The 17,009-nt window shown below is 41.9% G+C and overlaps 1 protein-coding gene across 3 annotated transcripts in view; it reads left to right on the top strand.

Annotated features, from left to right (window-relative positions):
• The window catches only part of ELAVL4 (ELAV like RNA binding protein 4), an 81,216-nt gene extending 69,503 nt beyond the window's left edge, over positions 1 to 11,713 (top strand). Inside the window, exons 4-7 of one of the 3 annotated variants that reach the window (XM_060142601.1) lie at positions 4,124 to 4,277; positions 6,212 to 6,437; positions 8,327 to 8,365; positions 11,386 to 11,713. In XM_060142601.1, coding sequence (XP_059998584.1) covers positions 4,124 to 4,277; positions 6,212 to 6,437; positions 8,327 to 8,365; positions 11,386 to 11,713 — 747 coding nt within the window. Of the gene's footprint in view, positions 1 to 4,123; positions 4,278 to 6,211; positions 6,438 to 8,326; positions 8,366 to 11,343 lie in introns of all 3 variants that reach the window. The other 2 variants (XM_060142602.1, XM_060142603.1) reach the window with 2 other exon arrangements.
• Positions 11,714 to 17,009: the final 5,296 nt, after the last annotated feature.

Here is a 17,009-nt window from a genome sequence, read left to right as displayed (position 1 = left end):
AGGACAGTGCTTTACAGGTGCTTACTGGTCGTGTTCCAGATGTTTGCTTGTGTGGTAAAATTGGAAGGTGTGTCCCAATGGGGTCTAGTCCCAGACTGACCCACAAAAGCCTATCTGAGTCATCACAGAATAATATTTACCAAGTTGATACTAAATTCTAGGTATGTGCTAGACACATTAAGTCTGTCGTCTTAATTCTTTACAATAACCCATCAAAGGAGAATTGTTCCCCTTTTTACCAGTAAAGAAACAAACTTATCGAGATCAAATTACTTGCCCAAGGTCACAAAGCTAGTGAGTACTGGAGCCAGCCCATGTCTCATAAGCTCCGTGCTGTACTGTCAGCCTTGCAGACAGTAGAGGTTACTGTGAGCCTGCAGGGATGGGGAGGGATAAGGAGTTTGGAGTGACTGCAAATCTTCCATCAAGATCATTTGTACAGTCACCTGCCTTTGGGCCACCCTTACCCAAAGAGAGAGGGGTCATCTCCCCACTCCAGCTCCTGAGCTCCAGAGCAAGATTGGTGCGGGCGTAGAAATACCGGTCTTGTTTTCAGAGGTGCTGGATGAAAGAAGTGAGCAGGATCCTGATGGTCTGAGGCACAGGGTTCTTTAGGGCACTTCTAACAGCATTGGAAGCCTCGGGCTCTAGTGGGGTTAATAAGCCAGCAATGGCGGACTCTCTGGAGGGGCTAAGAGTCAGCGATGTTTTTAGAAATGTTTCAGCCTAACAAAGGGCGTGACACCTGTAGTCAGTCAGTTAGGGTTTAATAAATGTATGAAGAAACTTGAAAAGTTTCGACACTGGGGCAAGCATTTGCATGTTGAATGTGGGAAGATCCTTTTCCTGTTGTTTTTCGCCCACTCCCACTTCTGCAGGTTTCCTAGACAGGGAACTAAGAGAACAATAGACCTAAGTTTCCAAATAGAGGAGAAAAACTAAGCGGGATTTAGGCTTGGTGAATGGTTGAGGTACTGTTCACCCTAGGGATGTGTCACTGCTCAGTGGCTGGGGTCTGTCACAGTAATTCTCCCTCTCTGAGATTCTGCCTCTGTCAGAATCCTCTTTTGGGGAAATGGTTTTGACTTTCCAGTTCCAGCTCCTTTTCCCTAGCAGATCTGTCCCAGGCCTGCTCTCGCCTGTACCCCAGCTCTAGCTGCACAAAAATAAGGGGATCAAGGTCATTACTATGCATTGTGCATTAATTGGGTGCCAGGCAGGCACTGCGCTAAGCCCTTGACCTTCATCATCTCTTTTGTCCTCACAACAGAGGAGGGCTATCATCAGGCCATGGCTCCCTGACCCCACCACACGCTGTGATACGACCTGCCTCACCACCAGTCTCACCTCAGCTCTGTCTCCTTCCTGGCCCTTTTAACCCTTAATTAAAAGGGAGACTAGCCTCCCCTTCTCTATGTTCCAGCCCCAAATATACAGCCCTGGAATGGCACACATCTTGTGGCATTATGATAACTGGTCCATATATGCACCATTCTTCCATTCAACTTATTTATTGAGTACCTGCTGTGTGTTGTCTGTTGCCCCTGTTGGACTTGGAAGTCCTTTAGTGCAAGAGACCATGCGTGTTCTTGCTTGTTGTGTATCCCCAGCATACAGCACTATGCCTGGCTCATGGTAGATCCTCAGGAAGTGCTTGCTAAGAGAGGCCTCTAAGTCTAGTTCTCGAACAAGATTTAGTCCTTCCAACCCCAGATACTGGAGAATGGGAAACATGTCTCTTAGCTCTTAGCTTAGTAGGAAACACAGCTATGACTTAGTAGGAAAACAGAATGCTTAACTCTCAGCGATCCCCTTAAGTGGAGGAATCCAAGCTGCAATTAACCCAAAGAGCTATTAATGCCCAAGTCATTCATTATGATCCGTGGGTGTTCATTCGCTCTTTCAGTGGGTGTTAAGCACCCTGCGAGTATCGGGCTCTGTGTTGGGAGCTAGAACCACAGAGATGAATAAGACACACATACACAAGCCATGACCTCAAGGAAATCAGCAGACTGGATAAATGGAAAATCAAGGTCAGATGGCTTAAGTGCCATGGGTGCGGTTCATCGAGAGCACTGCGAGGGGGATTTTTAGGAGGAGGTAAGATTAGGAAAAGCTGTCTAGAGAAGGTAGCATTTGATCTGGGCCTTAGGAAGAGTAGGATTAGGACCTGAGGAAGTAGGTGGAAAAATGTTCCCTGTGAACAAAAGCATAGAGGTGGGAAGGTTTGTTTTTGAGGAGCATGAAGATCATTCAGACAATTAATTTGTCAGTAATTGGCAGGGGTGAGACAAGGGTGACCCTCATTACCATAGACATGTCGCTGTGATGTTTTTATTTCCCTCTTCCTACCATTCCCTCCTCATGCCTAAAAAATAGTTCTGCTAAGTTATAACCTGAAAGGACAGGGGGAGGAGAACCTTGTGTAGAGTGATGCCCTGTGCTGGCAGTCGCATGGGATTCTTGGTCCTTCAGTCCCCACCCCCAGATACACACACAGGGACCCTCCATGAAATGGCCTCTGTGCGTGTCATCCATGTGCTGGGAAAGAGCCTACAGAGGCCACCCATGAGTTTCTAGAAGAGGTAAATGCTCAGACTGGCTGCCTTGCTCCATTGGCAGGAGGAGGCCAGCAAGGCAGATTAGTCACTCACATCATTTTATCTGTTGAGTCAACATCTATTTTTAGGTGTGGAACCCAGAAAGGGACCTGGCATCTCTGCGTGGAAAGGGAGAGGGTGCCGTGGGTGAGGGGGTCTGCTCATCCTTCACGCCTCTGCGTGATCCACTGCTAGACCCATTCTCAGATGCAAGGTCTCCTTCCCTGCTGGAGGTTTAGTTCCTAATGCCAAAAGTCCAGTTTAACATGTATAATTCCTTTTGCAAACATGCTTTTGTGTATGCAGAGCACACACACACACATACTCACTCACTCACCCCTATAGTCTTAGCAGGTCCTGTGAATTGGTTATACAAATTAAATAAAACTAAAAAATGCTAATAAGGCATATAGGTCCCTCCCTGTCCAACATTGTCAGATGTGCTCTGAAATGACTGTTTTCATCATCTATTCTGAGCCATAACCGCCCCAGAAATAGCTTTAGCAGGAAAGTGCTTTTGTTAGACTAGCTGTAAATTATATTTCAAATGTCTGATGTTGTTTTCTTAAAAAATAAATAAATAAGTAAATGAAAGTCTAAAATTAATGACTGCTGGGGTTTGCTTTGCTTATGTGTACTGCTACAGATTTGGCTTCTTGCAGATGGAATTTCAGATCTGTTTACACTTCTGTGTTAGCGTTTTGGGGAAAAAAAAAAGCAGTTGAGAGATCCGGGAGGACAGATTTACAAAGTCGAACTTATTATAACCATCGGTGAGGCTCACTTCTCTCTCCACTGCCCTCTCCCTCCCTCCTTTCCATCGTGCCCTCATTTTTTTTTTATTGTGGTTTCATCTGCTCCGCCTCAAAGTTAGAAGGCAACTGGTTCTTGCAGATGTTATGACAAGGTCATATATCCAGTTTCGCAAGCAGATGTTCATTCAGCCCCATTTCACCAGCACTTTGTCATTCAGCGAGAGCAGACCTTGTGGGAACAGATTGGATCAACGCAAAGGATGGGACATAAAAAAATCTTGCAGAGAACCTGATCGCTTTTATGTGTTCAAGAAGGGGATGGGGGTGGGGTGGGGTTGGCAAGGAAAGAAATCTGCAGAGCAGAATTTCATGGGTTTTTTTTTGTTTTGTTTTTTCAAAGATTATTATGTGTTGGATACAGTAAATCCTCTATACACCCACATCCAGGAGGTTCATCTTCAGAACTCCATGCGTGGGTAGTTCTGCATTTAACAGCTGCCATACAGTAGCTATTTCATTCTGCACTTAGAGACCCTTATCTGTGCATTTGTTTTAAGTTATCACCAGCTCTCCTCTTGTTCCTCTATTGCTGTTCTCCTGGTTCTCATTACTATTACAAAAGTAGCTAAACATCTGAAATACAGAGTTATTTGAACTGACACTGTGAGTTAGAATGATAGACGCGGGGCTGTCATCTCAGTTGTCGACTCAGTCTCTACTCAGAGGGTGTTGCCTGTAATGGATTTAGCGCCTCTTGCCTTTTCCTAGGTCTCATATGCCCGTCCAAGCTCTGCCTCAATCAGGGATGCTAACCTCTACGTTAGCGGCCTTCCCAAAACCATGACCCAGAAGGAATTGGAGCAGCTCTTCTCACAATATGGCCGTATCATCACCTCACGAATCCTGGTGGATCAAGTCACAGGTTAAGTATCTTTTTGCCGTTATTTTGTGTCTCAGTGTCACCAGCCAGTGCCTTGTGACCCATAGGAGCAGAGAGGTAGTGGTTACTTGGGGAAAAGGATGTGGGTCATGAGTAAACAGATTTTTGACCTAAGAGAAAGACTTTTTATCAATCAACTGCCGAAATTTAAAATGGGCCATCTTGGGAAGTAGGAGATCTCCGTCGTGGGAATTGTTCCAGCAGCAGCTAAACTACTTGGCAGAGTTGTAAAGAGGATTCAGCCATCAAGCTGGGAGTGGGGTTGAATGACCTTCAAAGTCTCTTTCAACCCTCAAGCAAATAACATTACTTTCGTATGTGAAAAGAGCCTATATGTATAGCTCTGTCTCCAATGATAGCATTGTAAAGTTAGAGGCAACCTCACACTGCCTCATTTCACACATGAGAAAACAGAGGTCCAAAGTGGGGCATGTGACTTCTGTCCAGTTAGTTAGCAGCAGTGCAGGGATAACCCAGGATCTGGTGCTGTGATACTTTGGCCATCATAAAGAAAAGCAACCGCGGCCACCACCTGTCAGTAAGAAAGGCACCCAGGTTGCATTTTTTTTTTAATTGGAGTATAATTGATTTACAATGTTGTGTTAGTTTCAGGTGTACAGCAAAGTGAATCTGTTATACAAATACATATATCCACCCTTTTTTAGATTCTCTTCCCATATAGGCCATTACAGAGTATTGAGTAGAGTTCCCTGTGCTATACAGTAGGTCCTTATTAGTTATCTGTATAACATATAGTAGTGTGTATGTGTCGATCCCAATCTTCCAATTTATCCCTCCCCCCACTTACCCCCAGGCTGCATTGTTGATGACAGAAGGTTTTCACCTACTCTAATTTAAAACACCCCCTGGGAGCCATTTAACATGTGTTTATCATTTGACTATGCAACAAACCCTCACTGAAGGCAGCTCTGCCCCAGACACTGCGCAGAGGGACACCAGCAACCAGGGATGAAGGTGGCACAGTCCTGCCCGTACAAGACTCCACTGTGATGAGTACCTGCTAGGGCTGTCTGTTGCCCAACAAGAGCTCAGGAGAAGGCATGCTGTGCCTGGTGGGCACTGTTGGGAAGGAAGTTTCCATCAAGGAGGTGATGTTTGAACAGAGTTTTGGAGGATGACTTGCACTTATCTGGCAAGAAGGAGGGACAGAGCATGCTAGGTGGATAGGATGTACCCTGTAGAATAGGTGGATAGGACATACCCTAAGGCGTGGAGTTGAGGCAGAACATAACCTGCTCAAGGAGTATCTGGCAGTTCAGCATGGCTGACATGAGGTTCAACAGGGGGTTGGGGCCAGATCATCAGGGACATTAAATGCCACGCCAAGCGGTCTGGAATTCATCCGTATGCAGCATGGAGCTATGGAAGGGATTTTTGTGGGGTTTTTTTTCATTTGTTTTTCTGTGTTTGGAGTAGGGAGCAATGAGGAATGGGTACTATGCACAAGGTAAAAAATTGAAAAGGTACAGAAAAAGTATAAAAGATGTTTTTAAATGGTATAATATGGTCAGAGTTTGCTTTTCAAATAGATTATTTAGTTGCCAGGTGTGGTGGACACATTGGAGGACTAGAAACTGGACAGTGGGTGATCAGTTACAGCAACTAAAGGGAGACCTGAGGATTGAGCAGGGTGGTGGCGGGGGGGAGCTGGAAGGGACAGATGAGAAAGATGCCTGTGTTCTGTGGGTAGGAGTCACAGTCCAGGGGCATGATGGCAGAAATGCAGGCAGGTGCATTTTGATGGGTGAAAAAGATTCAGGAAGCCAGGCTCAGCCCTGGCCCCACAGGTGGGCTGACTCCCCAAGGGAATCCATGGGACCCAGCGCATCTCTTCCTGGAGATGTTTACCCGTTTGGTTTGTTCACTCTTTATCAAGGCTCTTTCTCTTTCCCCAGGAGTGTCCAGAGGGGTGGGATTTATCCGGTTTGATAAGAGGATTGAGGCAGAAGAAGCAATCAAAGGGCTGAATGGCCAGAAGCCCAGTGGTGCTACGGAACCAATTACTGTGAAGTTTGCCAACAACCCCAGCCAGAAGTCCAGCCAGGCCCTGCTCTCCCAGCTCTACCAGTCCCCCAACCGGCGCTACCCTGGCCCACTTCACCACCAGGCTCAGAGGTTCAGGTAGGCGTGCCCACAGGGGAAAGAGCCCTGCTACACGAGTGCTGGACAAGAGCCAGGGAAGCCCATGGCCCTGAAGCATGGGGCGGGGTGAGAACCTCTGCCTCTAGCAATCACTGTGGGAAATTGCCCCCAAATCTCAGTTTCCACCGCTGTAAAATGTGATGATTGGACTTTTCTAAGCTTTTCTAAGCCCCCTTTCAAACTACCGCTGTGACCGTGATTAATCTTCAGATTCTTTGACTGAAACAAAATTTCTGCATTTAACCAAATAAGGAGGTTCAGTTTCAACGAGAGTTAATCACAGATAAGTGACCACATTCAGCAGTTTAGACTTAAAGCTAAGGCAGTGGCTTTTAATAAAGTCAAAGAAAAGAGTAGCCCAGAAGGCACATCCTTGCCAGAGGGAATGGTTTGGTCTCTGCCCTCCTCCTTCTTGTGCCGGTAACTCTGTTGGGTTGGTGGGGGTAGAGGGGATCTTCTCTTCTGTGTTACCTTTACTCTGACATTGTCAGCAGACTCCGGAAAGACAAGGAGGAAGACTTTGTCCAAGCCTTACTAGTGTTTCCTCTGGGTACCTAACCCCCAGGAAGCTCCAGGTGCAACGGGGCATTCCCCTTCTCCTGGGACATTTCTGAAAGGCAGATTTCTCTCCATGTAGGCAGTCCAACCTTGACCATGTAGGTAGTCCGACCTCTGTTATGCAAGAGATAAGAATATTCTTGGGCTTCCCTGGTGGCGCAGTGGTTGAGAGTCCGCCTGCCGATGCAGGGGACACGGGATTGTGCCCCGGTCCGGGAAGATCCCACATGCCGCGGAGCGGCTGGGCCCGTGAGCCATGGCCGCTGAACCTGCACGTCCGGAGCCTGTGCTCCGTGACAGGAGAGGCCACAACAGTGAGAGGCCCGCGTACCGAAAAAAAAAAAAAAAAACAAAGAATATTCTTGACCTACCCATAATAATTCTAAATAGTTATTTTATCCCACCCATGTCCCAACTTCCCTTTAACGGAAGGGTCTTTCTCTTTTTCGAACATCACATGGGAAGATAGTAGGCCCTTCCGTCTAGCCGCAAGGAGGAGAAAAATCAGCCTCTGGAGTGTACTTCCATACGCCCCTGAACATGAAAGGGTTAATGATTTCACGAAGAGTCCAAGTCATCTAATTTTTATTTTGTGTGAGAGTACATGCAGTATTTGTGTAAAAAACCTTTCCAGCAGGCTTCTAATGGTGGAAACTATGGTTACTACTGCCCCATGACGTGAATAGCTTATCCCCAAGGAAGATGCTGAAGGTGAAGGAGATTATAACAAAATGGCAGTTTGCTGGGAGGTGCTTTCAGGTTGTAAATAGTAAGCTAATTTTTTAAAAATCTGAACCCTCAAACCTCCCCCACCATCAAAAAAAAAAAAAAAATGGGTGTGGTGAGAAGATTTAGTTAAAGTAGCCAGGCTAAGAGAAAAGATCCATTCCGATATGCAGGATGTGTGTGCTTACATTGTTACTCTGGAGCAGAGACCTTTATTCATCAATTTCATTACAGTAAAAGTGAACAACTTAAGATGCCACCCCTCTTTAAAAATTTTCACAGCACAACGTAAAATAAAATCCCCACAAATGTTCTGAGAGGTGGGGGGGGGGTGGGATTAACTGAGACCTTGAAAGAAAGGAAGGTTCATTAGACACTTGCTTTAAACTCCGGCGTTGACCTGAACATGAATTACTTTAGTTGGAGGCAGGAAAAGGGGGAACTACCAGCGGATAGACTCCTAAGCACTGGGGAAAGTTTTTGAGCTTTTCTTCTTTGAAAATGGAGCATTCTTATTAATAGTTCCATTGAGCGATCTTGCCATCTGTGAGGCATTAACCCAGAGACCCTCCTTCTCTTTGCAGGCTGGACAATTTGCTTAATATGGCCTATGGCGTAAAGAGGTAATTAAAACTCCACAGATTGCCAGATGTCCGTGTTGGCACAGACTGGGGCTAGAATTTTTTTTTTTAATTCACTAACTTTACTTTTTTTTTTAATTCTTCCTTTTTCTTCCACCAGCATGTCAAATTCTCTTTTACTTTCAGACCTCAGTTGGTTTTGTTTCTTTTAGGGCACACAAAGTGTGTTTGTGTGTTTCACTTTTTCTTTTATTTGCAGGTGGGCTTCTCCTATGGTTCAGGTGCCACAGCTACCAAGCCTTTAATAATCTGGTCCTCTGAGCAGCTCCCCTAAGAGGGAAGGCTGTGACTCTTTGCCAGATGATTTTGCAAACTTGCAAAGCAACTGTTTTACATTAGCAATGCCAAGATTCAGTTAAGAGGGCAGATTCCAGCAAATGAAAATTAGAACATTTTGCTAATCATCTTATGATTGTCAGTGGAAAAATTAGATTTCGGACTACCAGCCCTGGCCAAAGCATGAATAAGTGCATGGATGACCTTATGACTCCCGCCCCCAGCTCAAAGTGCATTTCAGGGCCCAGCCTGAGAATGAAGTGTATCTGTGTGCACCTCAACCAGGGGTTTCTTTCGTTACAGGTTTTAGCAGTTATTAGCAATCCTCCCTTGGTTATATATGTATGTATGTTTTAAACTTGCTGTTTCTTTTATTTAAAACCTTTTTGTGGTGTTACGGTTTGGGGGACTTTCTGAATGTAGTCACAAGGGTGTTCCAGACCTAGTCTGAAAACTGAATCTCGGGAAGTTGGGTGCTTTATGTCACTGTGTCCATGAGATTCCCACGTGTACTTTTGATAAGCCCCACTGAGCTGCTAGGGAGATAGCATCTTCATCATCCTGCTCTGTAGAGCCGCACACTTTAATTCCCCTTCCTGCGGTCAAGGGAAAGAGATGTGGTCTTGAATAGTCCAAGTCACACTCCCTGTATGAGGCAGGCCTTTCACCACTTGCGGTGCATGGTAGGTACCCTGCTCTGGAAACTGGCATGCAGTGGAGAAAGTAACTCGACTGCAGACTTCACTGTCAGGGTGCCAGCCTCTTGAATCTCAATCCCAGCCCCCATGAGGGTAACTGTGAATTATCTCCACATGTCTAGCATACTGCTTGCCTGTTCCCATGCATTTTACACTTTTCCCCAGCTCTGTCCCATACCTTTGCTCCTCTTGAACTTTTGTGAAGTTGCACCAGATATTGTGAAGAGAGTGATGCTTATGCATAGATGAGGTCAGGGAAGACACTGCAAGGCAGCGTGCACACTGCCATCTCCTCCAGTTCCCCACCTGCAGTAAACTTCACAAGTTGCTAAGAGCATTCTCTGTTCCTGTTAAACCCAGATTTGGATCCAGAGTCCTTCCTACCAAAGTGCTCCAGGTAACATTACCATCTAGAGTTGAGGCTGTCCTTGAAACCTCTTTGCTGGCCCTGACTTTGGCCTTACAATATTGAGCCGTTCTCTACCTATGAACCGAAAGAGGTCAGTTGGCTCAGTTGGAGGAGAGAAGGTTGAGAAGACAATGTTCAGAAATAATGCAAATAACGATTAGACATGGGTTTGCCCTTCTAAGAATCTGTACCATGATGTTTTTGGTTTTGTCCTGTTATTTGTTTTTAAGTAAGAGGGAAGACTGCCGTAGTGAACAATACCAAAAATAATATCTGTTGAGTCGTTATGTTTAGCATATCTTCAGCGGCCATTGGATTATCTAAATTTTAGTTAGATACACAACTATTCTTTCATAGGACTTTTGAATCTCTAATAATATAGGCATATTTTTAAAACATTCCTAAATGACACTTTATCCATTCACTTCCCCAGTTTTTCTTCCTCTCCTCCTATCCCCCACTTCAAAAAAAAAAAAAAACTAACCAAATGAAAAGCAAGATACTAGTCAGTGTATAGAGTCAAAATACCCGTATGAGTTTGATATAAAGTAAAATGTTACTAAATATTTTTTCTGCTGTGGGCACTGGTAACCTAATCGTTTCATCTGATGCATCCATCATGAATCACATACATATTTTATCAGACGGTGAATAGAATCTAAAGGATTGTTTTTCTTTTCAAGATTACGTGAAAACTAAGAAGATTTTGAAGCCTAATACGAAAGTAGTTGTAATAGGACAAAAAACAGTTTTTTGCTTTTCTGCTGTACAGTGATTCAAGATATATAAGTGCACACACCACTTGAAATCTCACTCCTGTGATGCTTAGAAATGAATTCCAGATAATATAGCATCAAGGAGTGATACGTCTTTATTATTATTGCTCAGGGTTTTTTTTGGAACTCTTTTGAATAAATGCTAAATGAAACGTAAGCCACCCATTGGATTAATAACAATGGGTGTATCTCCGTGCCCCATAATATCTAGAGATCTCATGTATCTCCATGCCTGATGATACTGAGAGATCTTTGACAACCGTTAAGTCAAGGGACTGCAAAGATGGTAGACTTGAGCACTTCTGGGCCATCTCCTAAACTGCCTTAAAAAATAAATGAAATGTCCCAAGCATCGACATCCACCAGTGTTATTCACCTGTTCAATCAATAAGCAGTTATTAAGTGTTTTCTACGTGTCATGTCTGTGAGATTCCCACATGGGCTCCACTGAATAAATAAGTAGAGCAAAAGGATGAATGAAGTGGGGCCCCTTCTCTGAAGAGCTCACGATCTATTGTGGGGAGGGAGGGTGAGGGTCAGAGTGGGATACCCTATGAACATATACTTGATAGTATGACAGAGACTTGCTCTGGGAGTTCTTCGTGGTTCTTAGTGGTTGACCTAGGCCTTTCTCTTGGCATATACGTGCCTTAGCCAGTCTAACTGTTCCCATTAGAAGAAATGCCACAGACATTAGTCTTTGTATTTTGGTTTTCAAACCCTGAAGACTCTCCTGCAAACACTCACTCAGGCCTCTGCCCCGTGTCTGTGTCTGTGCATCTGTGTGTTATCCACGGTCAGACTGATGTCTGGACCAGTCCCCCCTTCTGCTTGTCCCCCCAGGTTCTCCCCAATCACCATTGACGGGATGACAAGCCTTGTGGGAATGAACATCCCTGGTCACACAGGAACAGGCTGGTGCATCTTTGTCTACAATCTGTCCCCTGATTCCGACGAGAGTGTCCTCTGGCAGCTCTTCGGCCCCTTTGGTGCGGTGAACAACGTCAAAGTCATCCGTGACTTCAACACCAACAAGTGCAAGGGATTCGGCTTTGTCACCATGACCAACTATGATGAGGCAGCCATGGCCATTGCCAGCCTCAACGGGTACCGCCTGGGAGACCGAGTGTTGCAAGTTTCCTTTAAAACCAACAAAGCCCACAAGTCCTGAATTTCCCATCCTTACTTATTAAAATATATATATAAATATATACGAACAAAACACACGCGCGCACACACACATACACACGCACACACACAAAAGAGAGAGAAACAAACTTTTCAAGGCTTATATTCAACCATGGACTTTATAAGCCAGTGTTGCCTAAGTATTAAAACATTGGATTATCCTGAGGTGTACCAGGAAAGGATTTTATAATGCTTAGAAAAAAAGAAAAAAACACAAAAAAATACCTTTGATGCATTGAATGTTCTTTCATAGCTGTCGTTGTTGACTATAATATACATAGATAGCGACGTGCAGGGATTTTTACCCAGCCAGCTAATTTTACTACCTTCCTTGAAGGTGGGTCTTTTTAAGATGACCATTCGCTCATTTGAAGAAGAAAAACAAAAAACAAAAAAAAATAATAAAAATAAAACAATTTTTACAAAGTAATGGGATTCAAAGAAAGAAAATAAAGATTTTTCTTTTTTGTCAAAATGTTGATCCAATCAGATTGGTTAAAAAAAAAAACCCACACAAATTAAAGAGGAATAATAAAAATTGCAAAAATTAAAGAAACTTTTGCAAATTTTTTTATTTTTCCTTTTTTCTTTTATATCATGTGAACTAAAACAGTCTTCTGTTAGGGGATGGGGGCGAGGGGGATACCTGATGACATTAACAATTTAATAACATTAACGTTGCCAAAGAGGTGGTCTCTTTGCTGAAAATGGGTTTCAAGAAAAATCTATTTTTATAAAATATAAAGAATTTTTACAAGAGAATCTGGATTTGAGAAAAAAATATTTTGACTGGCTAATTTAGGGGAAATTGACAACTTTGTCGCGTTCATACTGCACTGGTAACTTTTTAGAGATCAAGATGTGTGTTTTAAACTGGATTCGTAGACTGTTTTTTGAAGGATGGGCTATAAACAGATGATCTTCATATCTTTTCATAGCATGTAATAATAATAAAAAAATTATTAATTACTAGGGGAAAGGAGTGTTCATTCTACCCAGGGTACCACAGTTCCCCACAGTCAAAACCCAAAAGCAAGGAGATGAGTTGAAAGACAGTTTTTCTTTAAGTCATCAGTATGGGATGTCAGCAGAACAAAAATTAAAAAGATTAATTTTTCCTTTTGATCTAAAACTTCCTTAGTTTGAGCAGTAGGTGCTACGAAATTATTTACATATCTTAGTATCATAGTTAAATGTAATGTGTTTAGGAGAGGAAAACAAAAACTACATTTGCTTTAAATTCATTAAGGAATTTTCAAATTCACTTTGTAGCCCATGCTGATAGAATTGGGCTGTGTTGGTACATTTGAAACACTGTTTATGTTGCTTGAAACACTTATTTATTTAATCGCAGATGTGATGATGCCTATGGCCGAGATCAAATATAGCTAGATTGGCTAGACTACTTATTTGTTTACTTAAACTATGGGAAGAAGCATATTATTGTGTCATTCTGTTGTGTGTGTATGTGTATATACAATATAAATATATATATATAAAGTTATTTTTTCTTTGGGTTAATTTATTATAAGTTGTAACACTTGGCTAGTTTTGTTTGTATATGTCTTAAAATGTTTTCTTATGATATTTAAGTGACAGTTAAAGAGGTATCAAGGTAACTTGTGTAGAACTATTGTTTGATATATTGTCATGTTTGTTGTGAATATTTTTTCTTACTGCACAGTAGAAAAATAAAAACAACTGGGTCTTTATTTTAACGTAATTCAGATTGGGGAAAACAAAACAGAGCTAAGGGAACAAAATGACTGAGGGAGCATTCTCCCACGTCCAGTGCACTGATCATTTTAGTATATTTGTGCTTTGTACGGTTATATATTTAAAACAAAAACAAAACAAAAAAATACAAGGGTTCATGCTCTTCCCTGGGTAATAGAAACAGTTACTCGCTATGCATAATCTAGTTGATAGTTAAATTTGCTATTGCTTTTCTTGTCTTGTTATATACAATCTTTTCAATACCAGTTTAGTCTTAATGGTAATAAAACGTTATGGTTATTTATAACTTGTGCTTATTTTGTGCGTTTTTTCTCATGCTGAACCCACTAAGTGCATGTAGACAGAACTGTTGTTTTCACACTGAAGAGGCAAACTTTGTAGTAGTAGCCGTAGTGGTAGAGAGGTAACGAAAACCACGGCTGCATCATAGACTCCTCCTTTAAATTTTTTTTCTGTTTTTTTTCCTCTTTTCGGTTTTGAGAAAAAAACACCAGATTTCAGTTCAGAGAACACTCATTCAACATTCAGGGAAACCTTTTAACATCACCTGCTATGAATGAACTCAGTTTGCTGGCAAAGTTTGATGCATTTGCTAAGCATTAGTGGGAAAGGCATGCCAAAATCTCTTCTCTATAAAGTGTTCACTCTTGGGGGGGGAAAAAAAAGGAAAAAAAATCTTAGGACCAGGCAGTTGTATACTTTAGTTATAATGAATGACTTCATGTTAATCTTGCTAGTTTAGATGATTTCTGAGGGAAAGTATTGTAAATGTTTTTTTTTCATAATCTTGTTGTGTTTGAATTATTTGTACTTTGTCCAGACAATAAATGAAAGTGTGTAGAATGGATTTGAGCTTCCCAGATTTTTAAATGTGTTCACTCACACTTTTTTTTCTGTAGCACCTTCAGATTTCCCCAATATTTTTACCATTAAACAAACAAACAAAAAAAGTAGAGTAAATTTCTGTTTTGCAACTTAGCCCAGTCTCTCAAAGTCAACTCAGTATTCAAAAGTCATTGCCCTAGTTCCACACTACTAAAGGTATGGTCTCCAGCCAGCAGTTTAAGTGTCATCTGGGAGCTTGTTAAAATGCAGAATCTCTGGCTGAATGCAAAGCTATATTTAACCAGCTCCCCAGGTGAATCACTGGTACTTTAAAGTGTGAGGAGCACTGTCCTGGTTGATAATGAGCCGACACATTTGGCACTGTGTTTGGCATTATGATCCACTAGTGTCTGTTATTCATTTATAAGCATACTTGTGACTTGTGCAGAAGAAAGGGAGTCACTATTTGCAGAGCTTCTATTATGCGTCAGACAGGCTGTGTGGTGCCCTCTACGTTCTCTCTCTTGGTCCTGCAGCCATCTGGAAGAAGGAGATAGCACTATCCTCGTTTCACAGATGACAAGACTGAGGCTCAGTGAGATTAACTTGAAACAGCTAGCAAATTTCCAGCTGGGATTTGAATCCAAGTCTGATACAACTGCACAGCACCTCAGCATTGAGGTGGCAAAGCTTGCGCAACAGTAAGGAAACAGACCATTTTGTACTGGAAGTGAAAAGAAAGGTCACCTCTTTATTTAAACTCATTTTTGCTTAGAAGTGTCAAGTATCTGACTTTCTTACTTTTGAACAGAAACCTTAAACAAGGACTTTTTCATACTGCGTAGAAGAACGTGATTCAAGCTCAGCCTAGGGGGAAAAGACTGCCTAAGGTATCATGAAGTCATATTAAAATATGCCCTGAACTTTACAGATGAGCTTTTCAGTGATTTCCTGATATGATCATTCGTTGATGATCTACTGTCTGTCTTTTTCATCTTCTCACTAATTGAAAATTCATAATACCCCATAAAACATCACATCACCATCCACAAACTGACACTTGAAGAAGAAATGCCCCCACTGATCCAGATGAAGGAATAGTCAGAGTCTCTTCCATTTCTCATTAGCTCCTTTTTTATTATTATATTAAATTACCTCAATGGTTGGGATAATTAAATTCAGGGCAAAGAATAGGATTTAATTAACCAAGCTAAATATTAAAACTCTAAGTCAGCCTGAACTTCACATACTTAAAGATTCTTCTTTTAGTTTTGTCTTAAAGACAAGCTGCTATGTTCCTTTTCTGAAGAGAAATGGGCATTCAAACGAATTACTACTCCCAGTAATAACAGAGCTTCGCAAATGTGTACATAGGGTCTAAAAATGTTGCTGCCAAACCTATGATAGTTATTACCAATCATCACCACCCCTGCTCGTTAAAGGGGTCATTTTAGTGCACTTTAAACAAATGGATACTTATTTGGGAATATTGGAAGTTGATGGAATCTTACCAGTTCATGTAGTTCATTCCCCAGCCTCCAACAGATCTGTCCTGAAAGTTTCACAATTAGCTGTAGGTGTTTCAATAGATCTTTAAAACATCCAACGAAGGACATTCTACATACACTCTCTTGGCAACACTTCCCATCATCAGCACAACTTGTCTGCCTAACATCTAATAAAAAATCCGTCTTGCTGCAAGTGTAAGCCTGTTACCTCAAATCTCCAGGCAAACATTGTATAGTTTCTGTAGGTGTATGTAGGAAAGGTCTAACAAATCGCAAGAATGCAGAGATTATTAAATTTCAGGTCCTAGGTACGTTATGTTTTGCTTGGATGAAGAATTGGCATGCCAGAGAAGGCTGAAGGCATTTACTTAGTGTTATTTCTGTCAAAGTGATAGGAACAGAAGAGGGCCAAAAACACGTGCTAGTATCTATAACCACCCCACATCATCACCACCAGCATCAAAACTACTTACATCCACTAACAAAGATCAAGCACTGACCAAATGATGGTTGCAGCCAGCAGTTTTTATCAACTTGAGTCCTGTTTAAATTTCTTTCATCAAAATTAATCATTATTTGTTGAATAAAACATTTAAACGCCAAAGAATAACATTTAAGAGTACATTTGACACTCACAAAGTCTCTTGGGGCCCCTATTCAGTCAGTATTTGGGTTTGGCTACTTTATCCTTGTCAAAATTTGGCATTTAATTGCCTTTTACGATAGATGATTCAGGAAACTCCCAGTTCCTGAAATTGTTTTGTCCTGACTTTCCGTAGGCACTATGCATTTGTTCCCTAACAGACATACACATGCAAACACACAGAGGCAAACATTTGTACAGTTGGATAGGAAATGGAGTTTTCTACTTTCACCTGCAAAGTCAAAAATCAGATCTAACAAGACAGCATTAAAAGCAAGAGTGTGATTTCTAAATGGAAGAGCCATTAAAATCTTAATTTGAGGCCATCCTTCCTGGATCCATTCCACAGCCTTAACAGGAGTTCACAGAACACAGCTGTATAATATCCTTACACCCTTCACTGCCTTTGTTCTACCTGAAAAAGAGAATAATAAAAGGAAATTACATTTTATTTCCATGAGCTAAAATCAAGTTTTAACATTGTCCAAAAATGGCTCGTACTGTTCCTTTATCTTATTAACTTTTTGGCATATTAGGTAATAAGATAATTTCTCATGGTACAGTAT

Source organism: Lagenorhynchus albirostris, chromosome 2 (assembly GCF_949774975.1).
Source record: "Lagenorhynchus albirostris chromosome 2, mLagAlb1.1, whole genome shotgun sequence".
Classification (NCBI taxonomy): domain Eukaryota; kingdom Metazoa; phylum Chordata; class Mammalia; order Artiodactyla; family Delphinidae; genus Lagenorhynchus; species Lagenorhynchus albirostris.
This window is presented reverse-complemented; position numbering and strand designations above follow the sequence as displayed.